This window comes from Callospermophilus lateralis, chromosome 14, assembly GCF_048772815.1.
Source record: "Callospermophilus lateralis isolate mCalLat2 chromosome 14, mCalLat2.hap1, whole genome shotgun sequence".
NCBI classification, from domain to species: Eukaryota; Metazoa; Chordata; class Mammalia; order Rodentia; family Sciuridae; genus Callospermophilus; species Callospermophilus lateralis.
Genome location: NC_135318.1, coordinates 94,953,369 through 94,974,502, shown reverse-complemented (window position 1 = coordinate 94,974,502; position 21,134 = coordinate 94,953,369). Strand labels below are relative to the sequence as shown.

Genomic DNA, 21,134 nt, shown 5'->3' with positions numbered 1-21,134 from the left:
TCTTAAGGGCTTGACCTGAGGAGGGAGAGCATCAGCATGCCCAGCTCCAGTGGTGAGTGGGCCTGTGTATTGTGGGTTTTGCAGGCCAGAAGTGCAGAGGAAGTGCTGTGAACAGATGAAGTCAGAGAAATGTCCAGGGTGCAGGCTGCAGTGCCTAGAACTTGGTATTCTCAATGAGGTTGGAGCAGAGGAGGGGACAGTGACTTGTCACATGTGTAGGAGGGGATGTGTTGCTGGCGGCAGGGAAGAGAACCTCCTTAGCATGGCTAGGTGTTGGAATTTGGGGTCAAGATCCCCTGGGGGGTCATGCCAAAGCTTCGGAATGTCAGCCTTTGCATGTATGTAAATACGGAGCTAAAGGGGTTCTTGGCAGTATTTCTATGGATGTGCAGTAGACACACTAATGCTGCATGTGTCCAGCTGCAGAGGAGACATGTCCAGTGCCTGCCAGTGCTGAGTCAAGTACATCATTACAACCAGACCCGCACCGAGCTTCCAGAGGCAAGGGCCTCTCCAGGCTATCATGAAGCACTCAAGTGCACACTCTCGTATCTGAGTCTGTTTTGTGTAGTGGCAGTCAGGACCAAAATTTTCAGTGCATCTGCCTCTTCCACCCACAAAGGCAGCCTGCATCCGAGAGCACACTTGGTGCACAGATCCCTGGCCCATTGCTCTCAAGTGAGTTGAGAGTGTGTATGTGCATAGGCAGTTTGTCCTTTGACCTGAGTGGAATGTGGCTCCCCAGGGGGAGGGGAGATGGCAGGTACAGGCCGATATTTGTACCAGGATTGTTCTAGTAGCACATTGCAAGAACCCAGGGGGTATATGGAGGCCACACTCAGGTAGCAGGATAACAAGATTGTGCCCTTGTATATATAGCTGAGGTTTCTCCTGAATGTTTGACCACAGTCTTCTGGTTATCTCCTCTAAAAGCCATTCTCTGATGACATTTGTCCCACCCTGATCCAGGTGACCTGTCAGGAGAGGGTGACAAGCCTCATCCGCAGGGCCTTGGACCAAAATTTGTTGCAGCATGAAGATGTGGACAACTTTGAGCTGCTGAGAATGATGTCTCTGCATGAGAGTAAGAAGGACAATCAGACAGTGGGGAGAAATGATCCACAGTGGGTTCAGGATAACTCACAGCCAAGAGAAAGTGGGCCTTGGCCCCCAAATCGGCAGAGTGTGGTGGGCCTGGTGCAGGAAACCAAGTGCAATGATGGGCGTGTCCAATGTGGAGGTGCTCAATGAGGCCCCAGGGGGCTGCTGGACCTCCCTAAATGTGTTCTCCCCTGGACCTGGTCAGGCAATGCAAAGCTAATATCGATGAGGGGCAAGGAAGAGAGGCTCAATCGATCATCAGTTTGGTTATGGCTCACTGATAAGGATGCCTTCAAGAGGAGGAGAACATGGGTCCTGATTGGATCAGCATTGCTATGGACGGAAACAGCACAAGTCCCAATCCAAGGCCAGGATATGGGAAGTCCTGCCTACTCACAAGAATGTCAGGATTGCAGCAACTGGGAACAGGACTCAGTGAAGAGGAAGTCAAGGCCAGGGGACAGCCTGTTGGGTTCTTTTGGGAACAATTCCAAGTCCTCTGTGCCTGGGTTCCCATGTCCTGAAGATATCAGAATGGCCAGGTTATTATTCCTTCCAGCAACAAAGAAGGGCATCTGAAGAACATAGGCCACAATGCTGAGCTGTCCACAATGAAAGTGCTCTTTCCTTTCTTGTGAGCCAGACACTCCTAGCCTCCACCATCCCAGCCTGTCCACAATAGAAGCCACCATCTGTCGGGCATGTGAGTTTTCCCATTTTCACACACCACCTCATTTGGGTTGGCTCTGTCTTACACATGAGGATGACTGAGGTGCAAGGGGGCAGTTTCTGCGAATCTCAGGGACTTGGGAGGCAGCGCAGGAGGATAGGAATTTCCTAACAGCCTCAGAAACTTAGGGAGACCCTGTACCCAAGTCAAAAGGCCTGGGAATGGTCTCAGTGCTTAAGTGCCTCTGGTTTTATCCCTGGTACAAAAATAAGCCAGTCAATAAGCAATTACCAAACTGAGAGTCTATGAAGGTGATTTCAGAAATAGACACTTTCAACCCAAGCATCAGTTGAGAGCAGGCTCCAGACCACGGGGAGGTTTGTGTGTAACAGACGTCAAAATGGAGGACTAGCAGGGGGCCTGGAACCCACTAGGTGTGATGGCATCTATGCCTTATGGCAGGAGGGTGGCAGTGATGCTGGCCCTCTCCTAGATCTTGGAAACCTTGTTTTCATTGGGGAAGCTTTTTGGAGGTGGAATCTAGTTTAGCAATCCTGGTCCAGATGAGGTGCTGACTACCACAGGTAGAAGCCTATCCAGAATGCGGTGTCTGTTATTCAGTCTTTCCTGACTGTGACAATGACAAAGAAAGGAAGTCACTTGTCTTTGTCTTGGTTTCATTCCTGGCCATTGATTGAGAACTGATTTCATCTTGGGGTTCTGAACAGAGGCTGCATCTGTGCAGAAGAGTGTGATAGATTTGAACTCTTCAGAGGACGCCCCACCATTGCCAGAGAAAGAAGGAGGAGGAGGAGGAGGAGAAAGAGGACACTCCTGAGTGGGGAGAGGATCACACGATGAAGAGCAGGAGGAAGAAGAAGAAAAAGGAGGTGGTGAACAGAAGGAAGGGTAGAGGGAGATACACAGAAGAGGAACAAGAAGGAATCATGTAAGAACAAGAAAAAGACCCAGAAAGAACTACAAGAAGATGCAGGACAGAAAGAAGAGCCAGAAGTAGAACAAGAACCAGAATACAAGCACCAAGCCGGCAGCTCATGATGAGAAACAAGGGAGAGGAGAGCGAACCTAGAAAACTATAGAGTTCTCCAGGGCACCACCCTGCTGAAGTCCTCCCATGTCCATGCCCAACACACCTCCGATGGATACAAACTCCCCTCCACGTATTCATCCTTGAGTGGATTCATCCAGGGCAAGGGGATGAATTCACCCACCATCCAACACTTCCCTGAATGCCCATGTGTGAGCATGGCTGCACTGGGGAGAAAGGCCTAAGCACAGGAGCCTTTGCCAATCCTGATTCAAAGCCTAGCAGTGTCTCTTTGGCAGATCCAACCTGCACTGAGAAGTTCTGGGGCCCAAGGTGCTGTTTCCATTGTCAGGTGCTCTTTTGGTGTAGAATCCTGTACATCATCTTCTCCAGGGAAGAATCACTGAGGGAGTCTTTGGTGGCACTGTAGCTGGATAGGAGGGCTCTCCATTCCGGTGCAGGTTCGCCCTGGCGGAGACTCTCAGGGCTTGGGGGTGTTTTGTGGTATAATCCTTGAGTGCCCCCTAACAATTCTCTCCACTTCTCTCTGCAGAAATCAAGGTCCCTGACCACTCACTCATGTATCTGTCCATGAATCCGCGGATAAAATATCATTTCATCGTGAGGAAACGCCCCCAGGTCAAGGGAAAGGAGGTAAACACCTACCTTATTCAAGCTGTACTTGTGCTGCCATTCCACTTCCACCTGGGGAAACAAGAAGCCTCATCACCTGGACATATGTGCTATAAGCCCATAGAGCCAACTGACAGGCTGGGGTGGCTCTCTGTTTCTGGGTTTGCTGATGTTCCATCCCCCACAGTTCTCAGAATCAACCTGCAAGTCCAGGCCGCTTTCCCACAAGAAGGTGGGAGACTTAATTCGTGTCCACTTAGAAACACAAAGTCCAAAGGTGGCCAAGAATGTCCTGGTAAGCCTGGGAGCAGGGGTGTCCCCTGGTGCTTACACCTGGGTGGGGAGCAGACACTGGTCCAATACCATGGACTACTCATGCCCTCTTGCATTGGAGCTTCTGGATGATCAGGAGGATAGATGGGAATCAAGAAGGGAGAGGTCAGTGAGAAGGGCTGGAGCTAAGATGAGAGCAGCAGCTTGTCCACCGCCATGTCTGAGGGAGTCTGTGTGTCGGGTGGCAGCATGTAGTCCAGAAGGGCAGGGGCAGGTATGGGTGACAGATGAGAATAGGACAGGACCTAGGTGGCAGGTTCCCCTGTATGGGATGCTGTCATCCATGGAGGAGGACAGCAGTGTGAGGTTCTGCATGTTCCTTGAACAAGGAGCTGAGATCTTTCTGCAGAGTCGATATGGATGTAGAGCAAGCACACTAAATGTACAGGTAATCTGCAGGACAGGAGCCCTTTCCAATGACCACCCTTGCTGGATGAGGTGTCCTCCTACACCCCAGCCAGCACTGAGCCTCTGGAGGCCAGGAGCTCTCGTGGCTGTCTTTCAGCACTCCTGTGTGTGGTCATGTTCCTGGGTCTGTTTTGGGCCCTGGCAATCCAGACCAAAGCCCTCTAGGTTTTGTGTCTGGGCCACCCCAAATGCTGCCTGCATCCTCAGGCAGACCTGGGATCTTGGAGGCCACTGTCCCATTCCTCCCAACTTGTGGGATGAGATGGCATCTGTGTACAGGGAGTGGGGTCCTTTCACCTCGAGTGGAGTACAGCTCCACAAAGAGCAATGGCAGGTCTACGAAGTCCTATGTACAAGGATTGGGCCAGTAGCCTATGTGAAGAGCCCACGCGATGAGCAGGAAGCCAGCCTCAGGTAGTAAGGTCATGGATGTTGCCCTTGTATTTAGAGTTGAGATGCCTCCAGAATGCGCCTGCCCACTGTCCTTGAGTAGTCACTTCAAGGCCCATTTCCTGAAGGCCTGTCTCCCATGCTGCTCCAGGTGACCTGCCACGATAGGGCTCCTGTCATCATCCGCAGGGCCCTCGAGCTATACTTGCTTACTCAGGAGAAGCCGGAGGAATATGAGCTGGGCCAAATCATCTCTCACCATCAGAGTAAGTGGGACAATCAGGTGGCAGAGAGCAAGGGTCAGGATGTGGACTCAGGTCAACTCTTAGCACCAAAGAGTAGTCTCTGATCCCCAAGAACACTCCAACAGGGTGTGTTGGGGCTCGTGCACAAAGCCAACTGCTCTTCTGCTGGTGTAAGGTCTTGAGGTTCTGTGGTATATCCCAGGGGCTATTGTGGATCCCCACCAGGTGCCCTCCCCTGGACATGAACAGGCATCCAAAGGTGACATCAGTGAGGAGTGAGGAGGAAAGCCTCTTTCCAGGAGCAGTATGGTTCCATGGTCTGGGATAGGAGTGGTTTCAGAAGAACATGGGAATGCATGGGCTAAAGATGGAACTGGCACTTTTGTGGACTGAAGCAGTACTATTGAAAGCCTTCTGTGTGACCAGAAAGCCACTGCCTGGGCAGAGCATAGCCAGGATTCTAGCAAGCAGTAACTGGATCAAATTTGGAGGAAAACACAGCCTGGGAGACAGCCTGAATCATCTGTGTTTGGACATATCCATGGTCTTCTGTACCTGATTCCACTTGCCAAGGAGTGATCACAATAGCCAGGTTATGATCCCTAACTAAAGTCAGATGAGGGCTTCCTGAGCACGTTGGCTACAAAGCTCATCTGATAATAATGCCAGTGCTTTTTTGTTGGTTGGTTGGTTGGTTTTTGTGAGCCCAACACCCACAGCAGCCATGATCCCAGCCTATGTACACTGAAGACCACCATCCCTATGAGTTCTGGGATCAATTTTCTTCTATCTTAACCTACTGTTAGGTTAATAGAGTCTATGGAAGAGGAAGTCTTTCTGGGGCCTTGGTAGCCTAAGAAATTCATAGCAGAGATCCCCACATCCAACCCAGAAGGGATGGAGAACAGGCTCTAGGTTAGAGGAGGGCAGCAGGAAACAGGTGTTCAGAGGAAGGAGAAGCGGGCTGTTGTATTCCCCCACTTGGGGTCATGGCACCACTGGACCATACACCATGTTGGAGGGAAGCAGTCCCTTTGCTGGTCTTTGGAACCATTGTTCTCAGTAGGGCAGCATTTGGAATGTGGCCTCCATTCTCAGAGGCTGGTCCACATGGAGGCGGGCTCCACCAATGCAGAAGCATGGCTCTAATGTGGTATTTGTGCTGCTCAGCCTGTCCTCATTGTGGCCATACTTGAGGAAAATAACTCAGAGGAGGAATCCTAGGCCTTTTTCTGGGTTTCATAGCTTTCTCTTTGGTTGTGCACTGAGGCTGTCCATAAAGCTCTAGTGTGTGGCAGTGGAGAGCTCCTCAGCCCTTGCCAAACAGGGAGAGAGAGAACGAGGCTGGGAGAGAGGGAGAAGAGGGAAAGTCAGAGTAGAGAAGGAGGACCTCTACTTGGAGGATGAGGATTCAGTGGATCCAACAGGGCCAAGGTACTATTGCCCAGGGCGCAACCCTGTTTAGGTCTTCCTCCAACCATACCCAACCTTTCTTCCAGTCCCTCCCACCTCCCAGTAGTGGATTCATCTTGAATGAGAATTTCATGATGACATCAGAGCACTCACCATCCAATGCTTCCCTCCAAACCCACCTGTGAAGATGGCTGATGTGGGGACCAAATCTTAGGCACACAAGCCTTTTGTGTGAGATTCCAGATGCCAACCTAGTGGTGTGCTTTTGCAGATCCAGGAGGAACTGGAAGATTCTGCAGTCTAAAACCTTTGGAAGCAACAGACATTAGTTCTGTTGAAGTGCTCTGCATAGTTTTTCCTCAGGGAAGTCTACTGTGGATGTCTTTGTTGGAATTGGAGCTGAGCTAGAGAGCTCTCACGTCTGTGGCTCAGGTCCTTCCTGACCTAGGGTCTCCCATGTTGGGGGTTCTTGTGGTGCACCTGTTGAGTGCCACTTTCCATCCTGATACCCCTCTCCCCAGAGCTGAAGATTCCTCACGACATAAATGTTTTCTATGTCATGAACTCTCTCATTCAATATGACTTTGTGCTGAGGAAGAGGACCATCCAAAAGGAGAAGGATGAGTGGATCCAGGCCAACCTCCCCTTTATGATGCAATGGAGGCTCAATCTTTCCACCGGGATCCTTCCAAGAACAATTTGCTGCTGTCTGGCTGGGCAGTGCTGAACATCCCATGATCATTGACATTCACTTCTTTAAGTATTTGCTTCAAACTTTTCAAGTTGCCAATCTATAATTTGACATTAGTTCTTTGTTATTTATTCCCTTTAGTAACACATTCATTACTATATTATTTGTCATTTAAACCAAGTACTGTTTAAAATATAATCTTTTTGTTTTCTGATCTACTTTGATGATTTGAGTATATTGATTGTAGCAGTGATTCCTAGAGGAAACATAAAAACCAAGAGGAAGAAATGTTTCATTTGTTCAGAATAAGTTTTGTTTTTAGGAGTATGGGTCAGTTTTGCAATGGGAGCAATACAATATTGTATATACTGTGACACAAATACACACAAAGACACACAAGAGCACATAAACTCATTGAGAGATAGACTGTGTGAGTTGGTCTATGCTCAAATTGGGGGAAACTGGGTGAAGGGTGCATGGGATATTTTTGTATCAATTTTGGAACTTCCTATGAATCTATAATTTTTTTCAAAATTAAAAGTTAAAGACAAACAAGCCAACCAAAATCAAAGCCAAACTGGCTACTGACTTTACAGCATTTAAAGGCTTGACCTCAACACAGACCATGAGGTGAGCTGTGCTGCCCATAATGAACTGGCCTTGTCTCATTACTCTGCCACAAAGTTCAGCAGTGCCCAACTGTGCCAGTCTTGATAGGCTCTGGCTCTAGTTTGCCAGTATTTTTACTTTTCTATATATTTGGATATTCTAATCCTGATCTGAAGCGTCAGAGACCATTTGAGCAGGATTTCTTACAACATATTCCTCGTTTCTCTGTGGCAGATTTGTGAATCATTTGTTCCCAAACTGCATAAAGTGGAGCCTGAGATGAGGGAAGAAAACATGGCTAGGGCTGGGATATGCATGTGTGATAACCACATGTTGGAAAGAGAATGAATGCACAGATGCATGTGAGATCCCAGCAAAGTACTTCATCTCCCAAACTCCAGAGCTTTCCTGGAGCGGGTTTCAATTTCTCCACACTTCCTCTGTCTTACCCACCCTGTGGATCCTCCCTACACTTGGCCTGTCCCTGCCATGGGTACCTTGGGAGCCAGGGTCCTCAGCGGTTGCCTGACCTCACTGTTGTGCAGGAGCTTCCACCTCCAACTGACCCACCCGCCTCCCGGGCGCGGGACGCCTGGGGCTGGCCCCGCCCCCCGCTCCGCCCCGCCCCGCCCCGCCCCGCAGGCCTTGCCAGAGCAGTCCTTGGCTATGCCTGACCAGCCTATGCCTGGCCCTTTTGGACGTTCCCTCCAACCAGGTATGGGCTATGGCGTGGTCCTCGGGTCTCGCATCTCCCGTCGCGGTCTGGGAACGTCCTGGCAGGAGGAGGGAAGGCTGCCGTGGAGGGAGGCAGCAGTGGTGCACGCTGTGGACCCCGTGCCTGCGCTGGGCGGTGTATTTTCGGGTGAGCTTGGGGACAGGGCGCGGAGCGAGGGGGAGCCGGCTCGATGGGGCCTGCAGGTGTCCAGGAGGAGGGAGGCGAACAACTTCCCACAGCTCTCCCATCCAGCCTGTGGTCGCTGGGTGCCCCTGCGCGTGTTCCTTGCCTCTCTGGGAGTCTGGGCGCTTGGCTGCAAAATGACAGCCAGCTGCACAGTTTACCAAATGGCTCCTGCATGCTCTGTGAAGGGAAGGGAATTGGTGAGCATCACTTTCCTAGCAGGCAGGCGCGACCCTGGGGTCACATGGTGATGCCCACCAGGGTTCAAGGCTGAGAGGCGCCTGTGAAGCTCTGAAGGGCGATGGTCATTCTCCAGGTGGAGTCGGAGAGCACTGGCCTCAGTCAGTTTAATTTCGGCTGACAGGTTGCCTCAGTGCAGAGACTCAGTACAGAGGTGACTCTGATGTCAGCACATGGTGTCGCCACCCCCCCCCCCTTGCATGCACCTGAGGAAGGCGCCCTGCTGCTCCTCCACATAAGGTTGGCTTCAGGGCCACTGTGTGGCTGCCTCCTGCCTTCTCTGCATTATTTTGTTGTTAGGTCCACAGTCCTGCTTTTCTAATTCTGAAACCCAAAGCCCCCTAAAACCCACAGAGTTCTTTCATAGTAACTCATTTTGCAGGAAAAAAAAAAAAAACCTGACCAGGGATCTTTGGCAGAATGTCTGGTCTTGGTATTCTTCTTTTGTCCCTGTGATGGTCTCCTCCAATCCCCCACTTCTTTTCCTTCCCCCTTCTCCTATTTCAAGGCCCCATTTAAATAGCTGGCTGACTTCATGAGCCCTAAACTGTGTTCCAGGACTCTCTTCATCTGTTCACACATTTTCCCTGTCTTCCCAATCCCTACACGTTGTAGATTTTATTATTACACTCTTTGTTACCATGGTGGAGGGAGGCACACAAATTGAGCAAGGGACATAAGGTTTTTTTCACCCAAAATGCCTGGCACCAAAGCCTGGCTTTTCCCCTCTTTTTACCTTCTTGTGTATAACCATTTTTCATGTGGTTTTTTCAGTCACATTGAAATACAACTCACATACCATAAAGTTCATCCATTTGAAGCGCAAAATTCACTGGTTTTTAATATTTTCACAAACATGTGCACTCACCATTGTAAACTAGTTAGAACAATTTCATCACTCCAAGAAGGCAGGTTTTTAGTTAATGCCCCCAGCTGCCCAGTGGCCCCCAGCTTCCTAGGTGGCACCCAGGCCCAAGTCACCACTGATCACTTTTCTTCCTCTTACCTTTAGGTCATTAGAGCACTTTGAGTTAAGTTGTGCCTAGAGTGTGAGGTGGGGCTCCAACTTCATTCTCCTGTGGGTTTGAACCCTGTTGTTCCAACACCATTTATTGAACCCATTTTCCCCCATTGAGTGGCCATGCCCCTTTGCCAAAAGCCAGTTTCCCGTAAGTGCTGTCCAGGCCTGCTCTGGAGGACGACGCTGTGTGAAGGTTGCACAGGGCAGTGTAGTCAGAGCCTGGTGCGTGGGGGCTCCAGAGGGCAGAGGGTCAGGGAGGTTTTGTAAGAGCTGCAGTGCTGCAAACCAGGAGGACCTGGAGGAGACACAAAAGTGTATCAGAGTGAGCTCAAGACTAACTGCAGGTCTGGATGGCTGTGGGAGGGTGGGGCAAGGGCAGCAGGAGGCTGGTGTGGAAGGCTGGGGCCACGTGACAGTCCTGCAGGCTGTGCCCAGAATTCCTAACTGCCAGCAGGGATCCAGGAAAGGACATGTCAGGGCTGTGAAGTGACGAAGCCACCTAGTGTAGAAAGGTGGTAATTTCCAGGGGAGAGGTGAGAGACCCACTAGGAGACCCTTACCCTATGGCCCAGGGATGTGGAGGCCTAAACAAAGAAGTGGCAGCAGGATGAGGGTAGAAGTGTGGCCACCAGGCAGAAGAATTTTTAAGGAGACTGCCAGGCATGGTGCCTGGTTGGATGGGAGAGTGAAGAGAAGGTGAAGCCTTGGGGCAGCTGCTTGGCCAGTGGCCGCGGAGCCTGGAAATCACTCGTCCACATCTGTCATTTCTTTAATCCTGTGGATGGTATAATCTGTGGGTGTTTATTGTTTTATTTATTTTATGGGGTACTGGGGGATTGCACCCAAGGGTGCTTCACCACAGAGCCACATTCCCAGGCCTTTTATCTTTGAGACCTGAACTTGGGTTCCCCCTGCCTAAGCCTCCTGGGTATCTGGGCTTGTGGGTGTGAGCCACAATAGCTGCTCAGGTTATTATTTCAATGTTTCTCTTCATGTGGGAATGCATCTTTAAAAATGTTGTTTTGCCTGGGGGCGTGGGGATGTAGCTCAGTGGAAGCGCACCTGCCCAGCATGCCTGAGCTCTGGGTTCTATCCCCAGCACCAGAAAACAAAACCACTTTTTGCTGAGGGCAGTAATCCTTGCCTGTAATCCCAGCAAATTGGGAGGCTGAGGCAGGAGAATTAGAAGTTGGAGACCAGTCTGGGCAACTTAGGGAGACCCTGTCTCAAAAAAGTAGCGGCGGGGATGTGGCTCAGTGGCGAAGCACCGGGACTCCACTTTCAAGGCCCTGGGTTCAACCCCAGCACTGGAACAAAAGAATATTTATTTGTTTACTTACTTACTTTTAATTGACAGGTCGATTCTGGTGCAGGCAGCTTTCCTGAACACATTTCCACAGTTTCTGTTTTGGCACTGAAGACCGCCCTCAGCAATGGTGAGATTCATTTGGGATCTACCTTTTCCCATAGATTTAATAAAATTTTAGATTTTAAAATAAATGGACAAGGCATGTCCTTGATGATGGTGACGTACAGTCTTGAGTATTTTTCAAAGTTCTTATGAGTGCAGTTGATGTAGCTCAAGGCTTTAAAACATAATGGTCTCCATGTTGAGCAGGTGCTGTGCACTGGGCTTAAACATGTCACCTCATTCAACCCTCACACTGGCTTTCTTGAGATTATTCCCATTTAGAGATGATAAGGTGAGTCTCTGAGGGCCGAAGTGACTTGTTCAGGGTCACACAGCCAGGCCAGGAGCAGTGGTGCACACTTGTAATCCCAGCGACTCAGGAGGCTGAGGCAGGAGGATTGCAAGTTCAAGAATAGCCTCAGCCAATTAGCAAGAAAAAGGAGTAAGGATGTGGCTCTGTGGTTAAGCACCTCTGAATTTAATCCCCGGTACCAAAAAAAAAAAAAAAAAAAAAAAAATCCCACAGCCAGTGATGGCAGGGCTGGTCAAGGAGCTGTCTGGCTGCCATGATGCCCCCTCCTGTGGACACAGACTTCCCTTGACATAGTGCAGGGCCTCTCTTCTGCCACCCTCTGGGAAGTGGAGGCCAGGCCAGCCTTGCTGTGCAGGGAAGCCTGGCCCTTTCACCTGGGCTGTGTGGGGCGGAGCTGAAGTCCTGCTGTGTCCTGAGCTTCTGGGACCCCTGAGTGCTGGGCTTCCCTGTGGGTCTCCTGCCTTTTCCTCTTGGAGACTGGCCTGTGAGATGCCTTGGAGATCCTGGGAGAAGTCCAGCTGACAGGGCTTTCTGCATAGTGGCAGATTTCCTACGACCTGTTATACCCACTGGGAATCAACCAGTTTGATTTGTGGCTTGGTTGATTCACTCACTGGTTTATAAACAACTCATTTGCCCCTTAACATGTGCCAGGCACTGCCCTGACCTGAGCTGGTAGGGGCCTGGGAAAGGCTTCTGGGAGGAAGACCAGCGAAGATCACTCTTGGCTGAGGGGTGGCCCAGGATGGGCTTTGGGAAGGAGCACTGATTTGGAGGGACACTTCCCACCTCTGCTACCAGGTACACAGACACCTGGGTTTCCTCGTCTGTAAATAGGGAGAGCTGTCCCCACTGCAGGTTGCTGTGCTATTCCTTAAAATATTAACTTCCAGGCTGGGGGTGCGGCTCAGAGGTTGAGCCTTGCCTAGGGTGCCCAAGGCCTGCAGTTCAATCCCCAGCACCACTCCAGAAGTAAAAAAAAAAAAAAAAAATTGACCTTCCATAAGGTAGTGAAAGACTCAGAGCTTTCACTCCTAGTCCTTTCCTGCTCCTTCCCACCTTCTAGGGACACTTTCACTTCTTTCACCTTCCTCTGGTTATATCTCTAAATATATCGTATCTGCTGTTCTTCACTCAACATTTTATGCTAATTGGAGATGTAACAGTCTATTCTTACCGTTACTTTCTTCCAATATAGGTAGAAGCACAGTTTGGACTGTATCTCTGGGCATTGTTTGTTATTAAATTATGTGCACATTCAGAGCTGAGCTAGGTAGTATTCTATGGTTACAGTTTCTTTTTCCTGGAATTAATAATTGCCTGACTTTTAAGAAGTCCATTGCTTTCCTTAGTACCTGTCACTGTATTTTTCTAATCGCTGCAACAGATCAGTCAGAAACACAGTAAGCTAAAATCTCTCACCAACCAGTTTGGTTTCATAGAGGAGACCCAAGTGAGAAGGAAGGAGTTCTTGGTGTGGAAAGTGATGTGTGCTGAGGTGGAACCCTGGGGGCCCTCGTGTCCCCACCTGAGTGGCTTCTGACTTGGGGATACAAGGTGTTGCTTCCTGATTCTCGGGTCTCATGGCCTGAAATTAATAAGAACTCAAAGAATCAGAGCAGAGTCAATAAGAGAGATGATGGTAACCTGTAACTGAGCTTCAGAACGTGACTCAGGGTGACCTTCTGGGATTTCTTCTTTAAATATTATGATACAGGGCTGGGGCTGGGGATCAGTGGTAGGGCGCTCACCTAGCACGTGCGAGGGACTGGGTTCAATCCTCAGCACTACCTAAAATAAATAAATAAAATAAAGATATCGTGTCCAACTACAATTGAAAAATAAATATTTAAAAAAATATTATGATACAATGTTAGCACAGCCAGTTGTAGACTGCTGTTTTTGATAATATTGAGGATTGAACTCAGGGCCACCCTATCACTGAGCCCTTTCGCTGGCCCTTCTTATGTTTTATTTGGAAACAGGGTCTCTCTAAATTGCTGAGACTGCTTCAAACTTGTGATCCCCCTGCCTCAGCCTCTTGAGTCACTGTGATTACAGCCATGTGCCATCGCACCCAGCAAATATGACTGTTTCTAATGTACACAAGGCCCTGGGTTCAATCCCCAAATCGTTTCTTCCCCCCATTAAAAATTAGTGGCTATTTCTAAATTCTAAAGTTTATTTCTTTCTGTGTTTGACAGTTGAACTCTTTTAGGCTGGATACATTATTAGCTATGAATGATATTTCTGTCTTTCAAAAACAATCTGGGGAAGGGAGGGGGCATGGGGTAATTAATGATAGTGGAATGTGATGATCATTACTATCCAAAGTACATGTATGAAGACACGAATTGGTGTGAATATACTATGTATACAACCAGAGGTATGGAAAATTGTGCTCTATATATGTAATAAGAATTGGAATGCATTCTGATGTCATATAAATTTTAAAATTTACATAAAAAAATAAACATGGACACATTCTCAGTGTGAAGAAAAAGCTGATAGTGATTTTTACTCTTCTTGAAATATATCAGAGGTCATAATGGTACACAGGGCAAGATGAAATGTTATTATTAATTAAGATATTGTGTTGAAGATGAAGGCCTTCACAAGAAAAGCGAAAATGTGTACAGCAGAATGAGATTTGTAATGACAAAGTTCTGAAGTCTCATAGGCCTACACTTCTTATTTTAAGGAAACAAAAGGATTGTTATTAAATGCTCTTTGGTAATTAAAGATTATCCCTTTGTGTTTCATTGGCTGTATTCAGTGGAGATATTGTGATGGCTTCCTACCACCCTTAGGTGTCACTCTTCCTGTCCTTTCCTGCCTTCTTTCTCTGGCCCTGTGAGTCATGGTTGGTGCTGCTGATGAAGCCGCAGTAACTGTCCTCTGCATGGCTTCACTCAGACTTGAAAACAGCTGTTGTCAGGTTTTTGTTTTCTGTTTATCAAGCCAATACCCTTAAGGCCACTTTCCCTTCAGGGCTGTTTTAACCCTGTCACTTCTCTAGTGAAGCACAGAGCTCTAGAATCTGTGCATGCACTGATCCTGCCAGCACTGTCCCACTCCTTCATCACCACCTGTTCCTGTCACCTCTGCCTTCTTCCTCACCTGACACCGCCATCCCTGGGACTGGTCAGATGGCTTCCTCTCAGACATGGCTGTTCTAAAACCTTTTCTCAAGTAATAGATGCATGTGGTTAAAAAAAAATAAAAAAAAAATTCCTCAAAATACAAAAACGCAGGTCTTTCACATCCAGCCTTAATGCCCCTGTTTTCTTCCACAGAGGCAGCTGCTCTTCAGTTTCTTGCATGATCTTCTGGAGTTGTCTACAACATGCATTCCCTGCAGCCCTGTGTTTTGAACATAAAGGGCAGGGTACCCTCTATACATTGCACCTTGTTCTTCTGAACATTTCACTTGAAGGTCTTTCCTCATCTGTCCACTGCCCAGCTGCATACAGCAGAGGGCGCCATTTGCCCAGAGCAGCCCAGAAGCAGAAACCCTGGCTGTACAGAGCTTTCTTGAGACTGGGACATCCACTGAGTGAAGCAACTGTAACCTCTCTAATGAGGATGGGCATTTAGCTGGCTATCAGACAAAAGTTTGGTTTAAAGAACAATTGTCCTCAAATATGATTCTCAAAAGATTAGAATTTTTAGTGACTTATTTTTATCAGTCAGAGTTCTTTGGTGCTGGCAGCGCCACAGCCAGGGACGTCTAACTTGGTTTTGTTTCATCTCTCTGTAGGCCCTTTGTCACTGAGGAGAGCCAGAGACAGTGGACACTTCACCAGCTTGAGCCATGCGCTGCAGACACAGTGCTGTATCTCTCCTCCCAGCCGCTGGTCAGGCCAGCAGTACAGACCCTCCAGCTTCTTCACTAAATGTACGTAGACTGGCACACACTTCCACCTCCTGCAACAGGAAAGTAGGGGTGCTTTCCTGTCTTGATTTTTCTTCTGTCTTAAACGAATTAACATTTTAGTGATTATTAAACTAAAAATGCATGTTCTTGTTCAAGTAGCCCCTAGAATTATCTCACGTGCCACAGCTGTATTTGGAGAGCGCTAGTTTACTTGGAGCCCCTCATTTGGGGCACCTGAGGCCTAAAGTATTGAATTGTGCCCCAGATACCCTGCTAATTTAGAGTCACACCAAGAAGGCACACACTGTTTTTAGCTGGGCCTTAGCTGAGGAGCTAGGACATCTCATTTTGAAAAGTTCAAGAGACATCACTACCTACGCTTCCTCTTTGGGATAGGTTTGAAAGTGTGATCTGGACGAAATTAGCTTGTCAGGCAATCAATGGAGACTTTTCAGTTTAGCAGTAGGTTAAATTTTGGATAACCAAGGCAATTCATGATCATTCTAGAATGTCCAGCAGATATAGAAAAATCATAAGGGATCAGCTGGCCAGTGATCTGCTGCTCCAACAATGGACGGCCGCTCTTTGCACACAGCACCATGTCGTGTGCTTCCCCGGGCTGTGTGGTGACCGTGGAATTTTCCACTGTGAAGATGCGGATCATTTTAGTGTGGCAGTCTCGTGGTACCTGGATTAGTGGCGTAGTGACACAGAAACGAGGGTCAGGTCATGGGGCTGGAGTACCACAGGCTTGGTTGTGCCTGCAGATTTAGGTTCAAGGAGAAGAGAGGAGGCTAGAGCTGGGCTGCTGGTCTCTCCCCCTCGTGCCCACAGCCTCATTTTTTTCTGAGTTGACTTTGACCCTTAGAGGAGTATTTTAGACCCAGAGGCCTTGGGAATTTTATTTCTGATCATCTTTTCCCTGCTTGAAAAAGGCTCTTCTCCTATTCTTCTTGTTCGAGCGTGCCCCTCATCCTCGCACACCTGCACTGTTGACCCACATCTGCCTCTGACTCTCCACCAGCCCTCCTTGTCCTCAGTTATGTGAACTTATGAGGTCACTGCTCATGAGTCCTGCTGAGCTGGGCTGCAGTGGGAGACCTCTGTGGAAGCCAGCGTGCTTTGCTATTTCAGGAGTATAAGGATGGCCTTAGGTCTGAGCCTAAGCGACTCCATTTTAAAAACTTCAGTTTGAAACCTGCAGTCTCACCTGGCATGCCTAAGGGAGCCCTCCAGTATGGCCTCAGACACAAACAAGTCACTTCTCCGCATCCTGAAACACAGAGTGAAGCCTCTGTCAGGCTGTTCTCCCCTGAAAAAATGGAAAGGTGAGAAAATCCAGGAGGGACCACCAGACCAGATGTTTTAACCCCAGGGTGAATGTTGTCACTGAGAAATCTGGTGGTAACTGATAAGGATTGAAAGGGGGGTCAAAAGCCCCAAAATTTAGTATAAATAATAGAGCAAATGAACAGACATTCAGCCAGCCAAAACAAGGATGCACCCAAGCTGGAGAGTCTGATGAGGACCTGGACTGACATCTCATCATTTGTCATCTTGTGCCTGATCCTTACTGCTCTCCAACTCTACAGCCACATCTTGACCCTGGTGGGAGCCTCAACTTCTCCCTAAGACCCTCTCCTCAGCCGGCCGTCAGCTCCATTCCAGGAGAAGCCTGCCTTGGTTCCTGACCTGATCACCGCGGTCTGAGTGAGTGTGCATGTGCTGGACATAAAGCCTAAGGCTTGAGACTTTTGACCTTAGCACGCAGAGGGAATGTCTGTCATTAGCCTGTCATGATTAAGTGTTTTGCAGTGCTTAGAATTAACCTAGAATCCTTTGCTGTGAATTGATTATGTCTATTGCAGTGCCTACCATGAAGGATGGTCGTCTTATTGATTAAGAACCTATAGAGTGAAATTTTATTAAGTGATTCTAGTGAATAAAGCATTGAAAAGGGCAGAAGTGCAGGGACATTCTTTATTTCTCCCCCTCGACTGCATATGTTGCAACTTTGCCCCTCGCGACAACGAGGAAATAGCTTTTGAAATTCTAGATCTCCAAGACAAAAAAAATCATGGGTTTTCAAAACTTATTAAAGAGGATGTAACCTTGTACTTGTTGAAACTGTCCCCTGTTGTAGAGTCCTCACTTAAATTCCATGGGTCCCATTTAGTAAGTGGTGTTACTTGCATGATTAAGATAGAACTTGGGTTGGGGCTGTGTCTTAGTGGTAGAGCATTGGTCCAGCTTGCACAAGGCCTCGAGTTCAATCCCCAGCACTGCAAAAAGTAGAAAGAGTTCAGTCTATCAGCGTGGATGCTACAATGGATTGTGCATGCGGTGTGTGTGCACATGCACACATTTGTTTCAAACATGAACTTCACTCACATAAGTGTAGGTTAACAGGTGTATAAGTTAACCTCATTGTCCCTCCAGAAAGTGTCAGAAAGAGTTGAAATAATAGTAAATCTAAATAGCCTTTGAAGTTCAACAGTCTTATACTTGAAATTAAAATAGTAAGATGCATGTTAATAAAGAACTTAATTCAAGAGGTAGGCGTTAAAAAGTCATAGTTGTGAATAATATTTATGAATGTGGGAAAATATTCACAGTGTAACAGTCAAATAAAATTGTGCCTGTGCAGGACCTATATAAAGGAAACAAAAGCAATAAAATAAAAAAAATTCTGATAAACATAAAAATTAAAATAACAAAAATATTACCACTTAAATTGATAAATTGAATAATAATACAATGAATAATAATACAAAATTTCAGTTTTATCTAGTGAATCATAAGTTCCATAGAATTTCTTTTTTGGTTGTTTTTTTTTAATTTTTATTTTTTATTAGTTGCTCGAGACAATACAATGATCTTGACATATCATACATTTGATTCAAATGGGGTATGAATTCTCATTTTTCCACGTGTACAGATAGCAGGATCACATTGGTTATACAGCCACATATATACATACAGTAATACTAGTGTCTGTTGTATTCTGCTGCCCTCCCTACCCCCCTCCCCTTCCCTCCCCCATATCACCTCTCTCTACCCAATCTACTGTGACACATTTCTCTCTCTCACTCTTTTTTCTTTCCTTCCCCCTCACACCAACATATATGTATTTTGTGTAATGATCAGGGTTTCCTTCCATCTTCTGTGCAGGGGAATTGCACAGGAGTTCCATAGAATTTCAATGCCACTTTTTAATTTAAATGAATGATTAAAACTGTTACCTTGTGGAGTGCAGTGGCACATGCCTGTAATCCCAGAGGGTCGGGAGCTGAGTCAGGAGGATTTTGAGTTCAAAACCAGCCTCAGCAAAAGTGAGGCTCTAAGCAACTCAGTGAGACCCTGTCTCTAATTAAAATACAAAATAGGGCTGGGGATGTGGCTAAGTGGTTTGAGTGTCCGTGAGTTCAGTCCCCATTACCCTAAAAAAAAATAAAAATGGAACAATCAATATATCAAATTTGTGACAAAGCCTCTCTGAATATGTATATTGTTTCTTAAATATCAGTTATATCATGGAATTTAAAGTATGTTTACAAGCATTTTATGTTGGCATCCCCTCATCAACACAAGGTATTGAACTCAGGGCCTTGTGCATGCTGGGAGCCTGGGGCCCTGCTGCTGGCCTCACTTTCCCCCTCACTGAGCGTCTAGAGGTCTGGGCTCACAAACCTTGTGGTAAACCACAAAGCTTCTCAGCGTAAAGAAAGAAGAGCTCCAAGGGCTACATCTGAGGATAGTGGGTATTTTAAAAGGGTTAAGTCACCATTGTATTGTGTATAATAGTGAAAAATTAGAAGAGCAAGTCCAATCTGGCCCAGTTACAAAAATAGGATAGCTGTCCAATGTAATATTCTCTAGCTTGTGAAAAATCACTTACATAATAAGTAATTACTTATAGTATAAGTAATTACTGTTAAAAATGTGTCAGTAATCTTGATTTTTTAAAGTCATTTATATGTTAAGGAAAATCTAGTAGACTATACACTGTTAAGTGTTTATGTGGGTTAGTAGGTTTGCCAATCATTTAAATTTTCTTCTTTAGACTTTTCTTTAAAGTTTCCCTAGTGAATATCTAGTTTGTGATATATATTCACATAGAACTGAAAAACCATAAGTTGCTTCATACTGACACTTTCAAAGCAAAAGTAATACACATGATAGTGCGTTGGTGTAAGAAATCATGGTTAGCAGTTACTGTTGTCTCTTTTCAAAAATATCTTTTCAGAAATTTTGTGTCCAGCTATCACCCTTAACCTTGTAAAAAGCTTCACCAAGACGTCATGCTATAGTCGTGAGTTTGCACCTTGCCCTTCTTGCTTGGTTTTGCCCTCAGTGATCTTGGGTTAGCATAAGCAGATTCCCCTCTGTTCTGGTACTGGTTGCCTAGTGTCCCTGTGTATGCACAGACCTGATTTTTGTTACCTGCTCCCTATTGCTGAATATTTTTTGTTTGCAAATTTGTGTCATTTATTTTAAAAAACTCAACTTTTTGTACATAGATTGTTGAACTTTTGCAAATATAGCAATAGGGGAAATGTCTTGAAATTGCTTGAAATATCTTGAAATTGCTGCCATACTAGGTTTAAATGTCAAGTATTGCCAGATCACCTCCTCAAAGGTTGCATCAGTTTATGTCCCTCTGTACCATCTGTCCTTGCCCTGAGTATTATCAGACTTTACTGATTGTCATCTTGGTCCCTGAAACATCTCTCCTAGTTTCACCTGCACGTTCTAAGTTAGGAGAGTGCAGACTCCATTTTCATGTTCATTGGCCGTTGTTCTTTCACTTTGGACATCTGTCAGTTCAGGTGCTTTGCTCATTTTTTAATTGGGTGGTTTCTTTTCCTTGTTGATTGGGATAAGTTTCTTGTAAGTTAAGGACATGAGCCTTCTGTTTGTCAGATATATTGACTTCGTTTTAATATTTTTTTCATACTAAAGTTTTAAAATCCACAGAACTTTTAAACCTTAATATAGCAAATTTATCAGTCCTAGGTCACTTCGGGTTTGTGTTTTGCTTAGAAAGCCTCCTTTTGAAGATTATATATTTCCCCTCTAGGACTTCCATGGTTTACTTTGTTCTGATTAAACTAGGAACTGGAATTCAAGCCCCTTTCATCCCAGGCCTCAGATGTCTTGTGTATTTTATTTTCCTGTGTAAAACTTAAAAACACAGTACGTTTCCCAAATTAAATAATAACTGATGGCAGCAAATAATGGAAGCATTTCTGCAACTTGTGATGAACCTCATTTCTTGGGATTAAGCATTTACAAATTGAAAAACTGTTGGTTTTATTTTCCTGGTTAATTAAAATCTAAATACCACTCAGAAGTTCCATTGATAACATGGCTTTACTCTATAGCAATGTATTTTTTCCCCATCCCTCTGGGCATTTGAATCTCTTTCCATAAGTGTCCAAAACCATTTGCCTCTTGTAAATAAAGAGCATACTTAATTTTTAAAATTGAGTATATTTCATTATATTAGAGATTTATAAAAGATAATGTTATACTAAACTTGGGTTTCATAAATACATCCAAATGTAATGTCTCCAGATTGCCTCAGAACAGATGAGCAGGTCTCTGGCTTTCTTCATGGCTGGTTGTGTATGCAGGTGTCCTGTGGGCAGTTGAAAGGAGAAGTGCGTGAAATGTTGTAGGTGCCCAAACTGTGAGCTGGGGAGAGGCACAGGCTGGGCCAGTTTTTTTTGCCTTTCATAGTTTGGATTTTTCTTTGATGGTTTTGCTATTGGGAAGGCCACAAAGTGGGTGAATTTTTTCCTTGTTGTCCCTCAGTAGATGATGATGAGCT

General features: G+C 46.4%; 1 protein-coding gene across 1 annotated transcript in view; it reads left to right on the top strand.

Annotated features, from left to right (window-relative positions):
- LOC143380069 (uncharacterized) overlaps positions 1–9,699 on the top strand; it is an 83,904-nt gene extending 74,205 nt beyond the window's left edge. Inside the window, exons 10-13 of the mRNA XM_077105177.1 lie at positions 3,640–3,747; positions 4,735–4,849; positions 8,257–8,403; positions 9,692–9,699. Of these exons, the coding sequence (XP_076961292.1) occupies positions 3,640–3,747; positions 4,735–4,849; positions 8,257–8,403; positions 9,692–9,699 (378 nt within the window). The remainder of the gene's footprint in view (positions 1–3,639; positions 3,748–4,734; positions 4,850–8,256; positions 8,404–9,691) is intronic.
- The last annotated feature ends 11,435 nt before the right edge of the window (positions 9,700–21,134 follow it).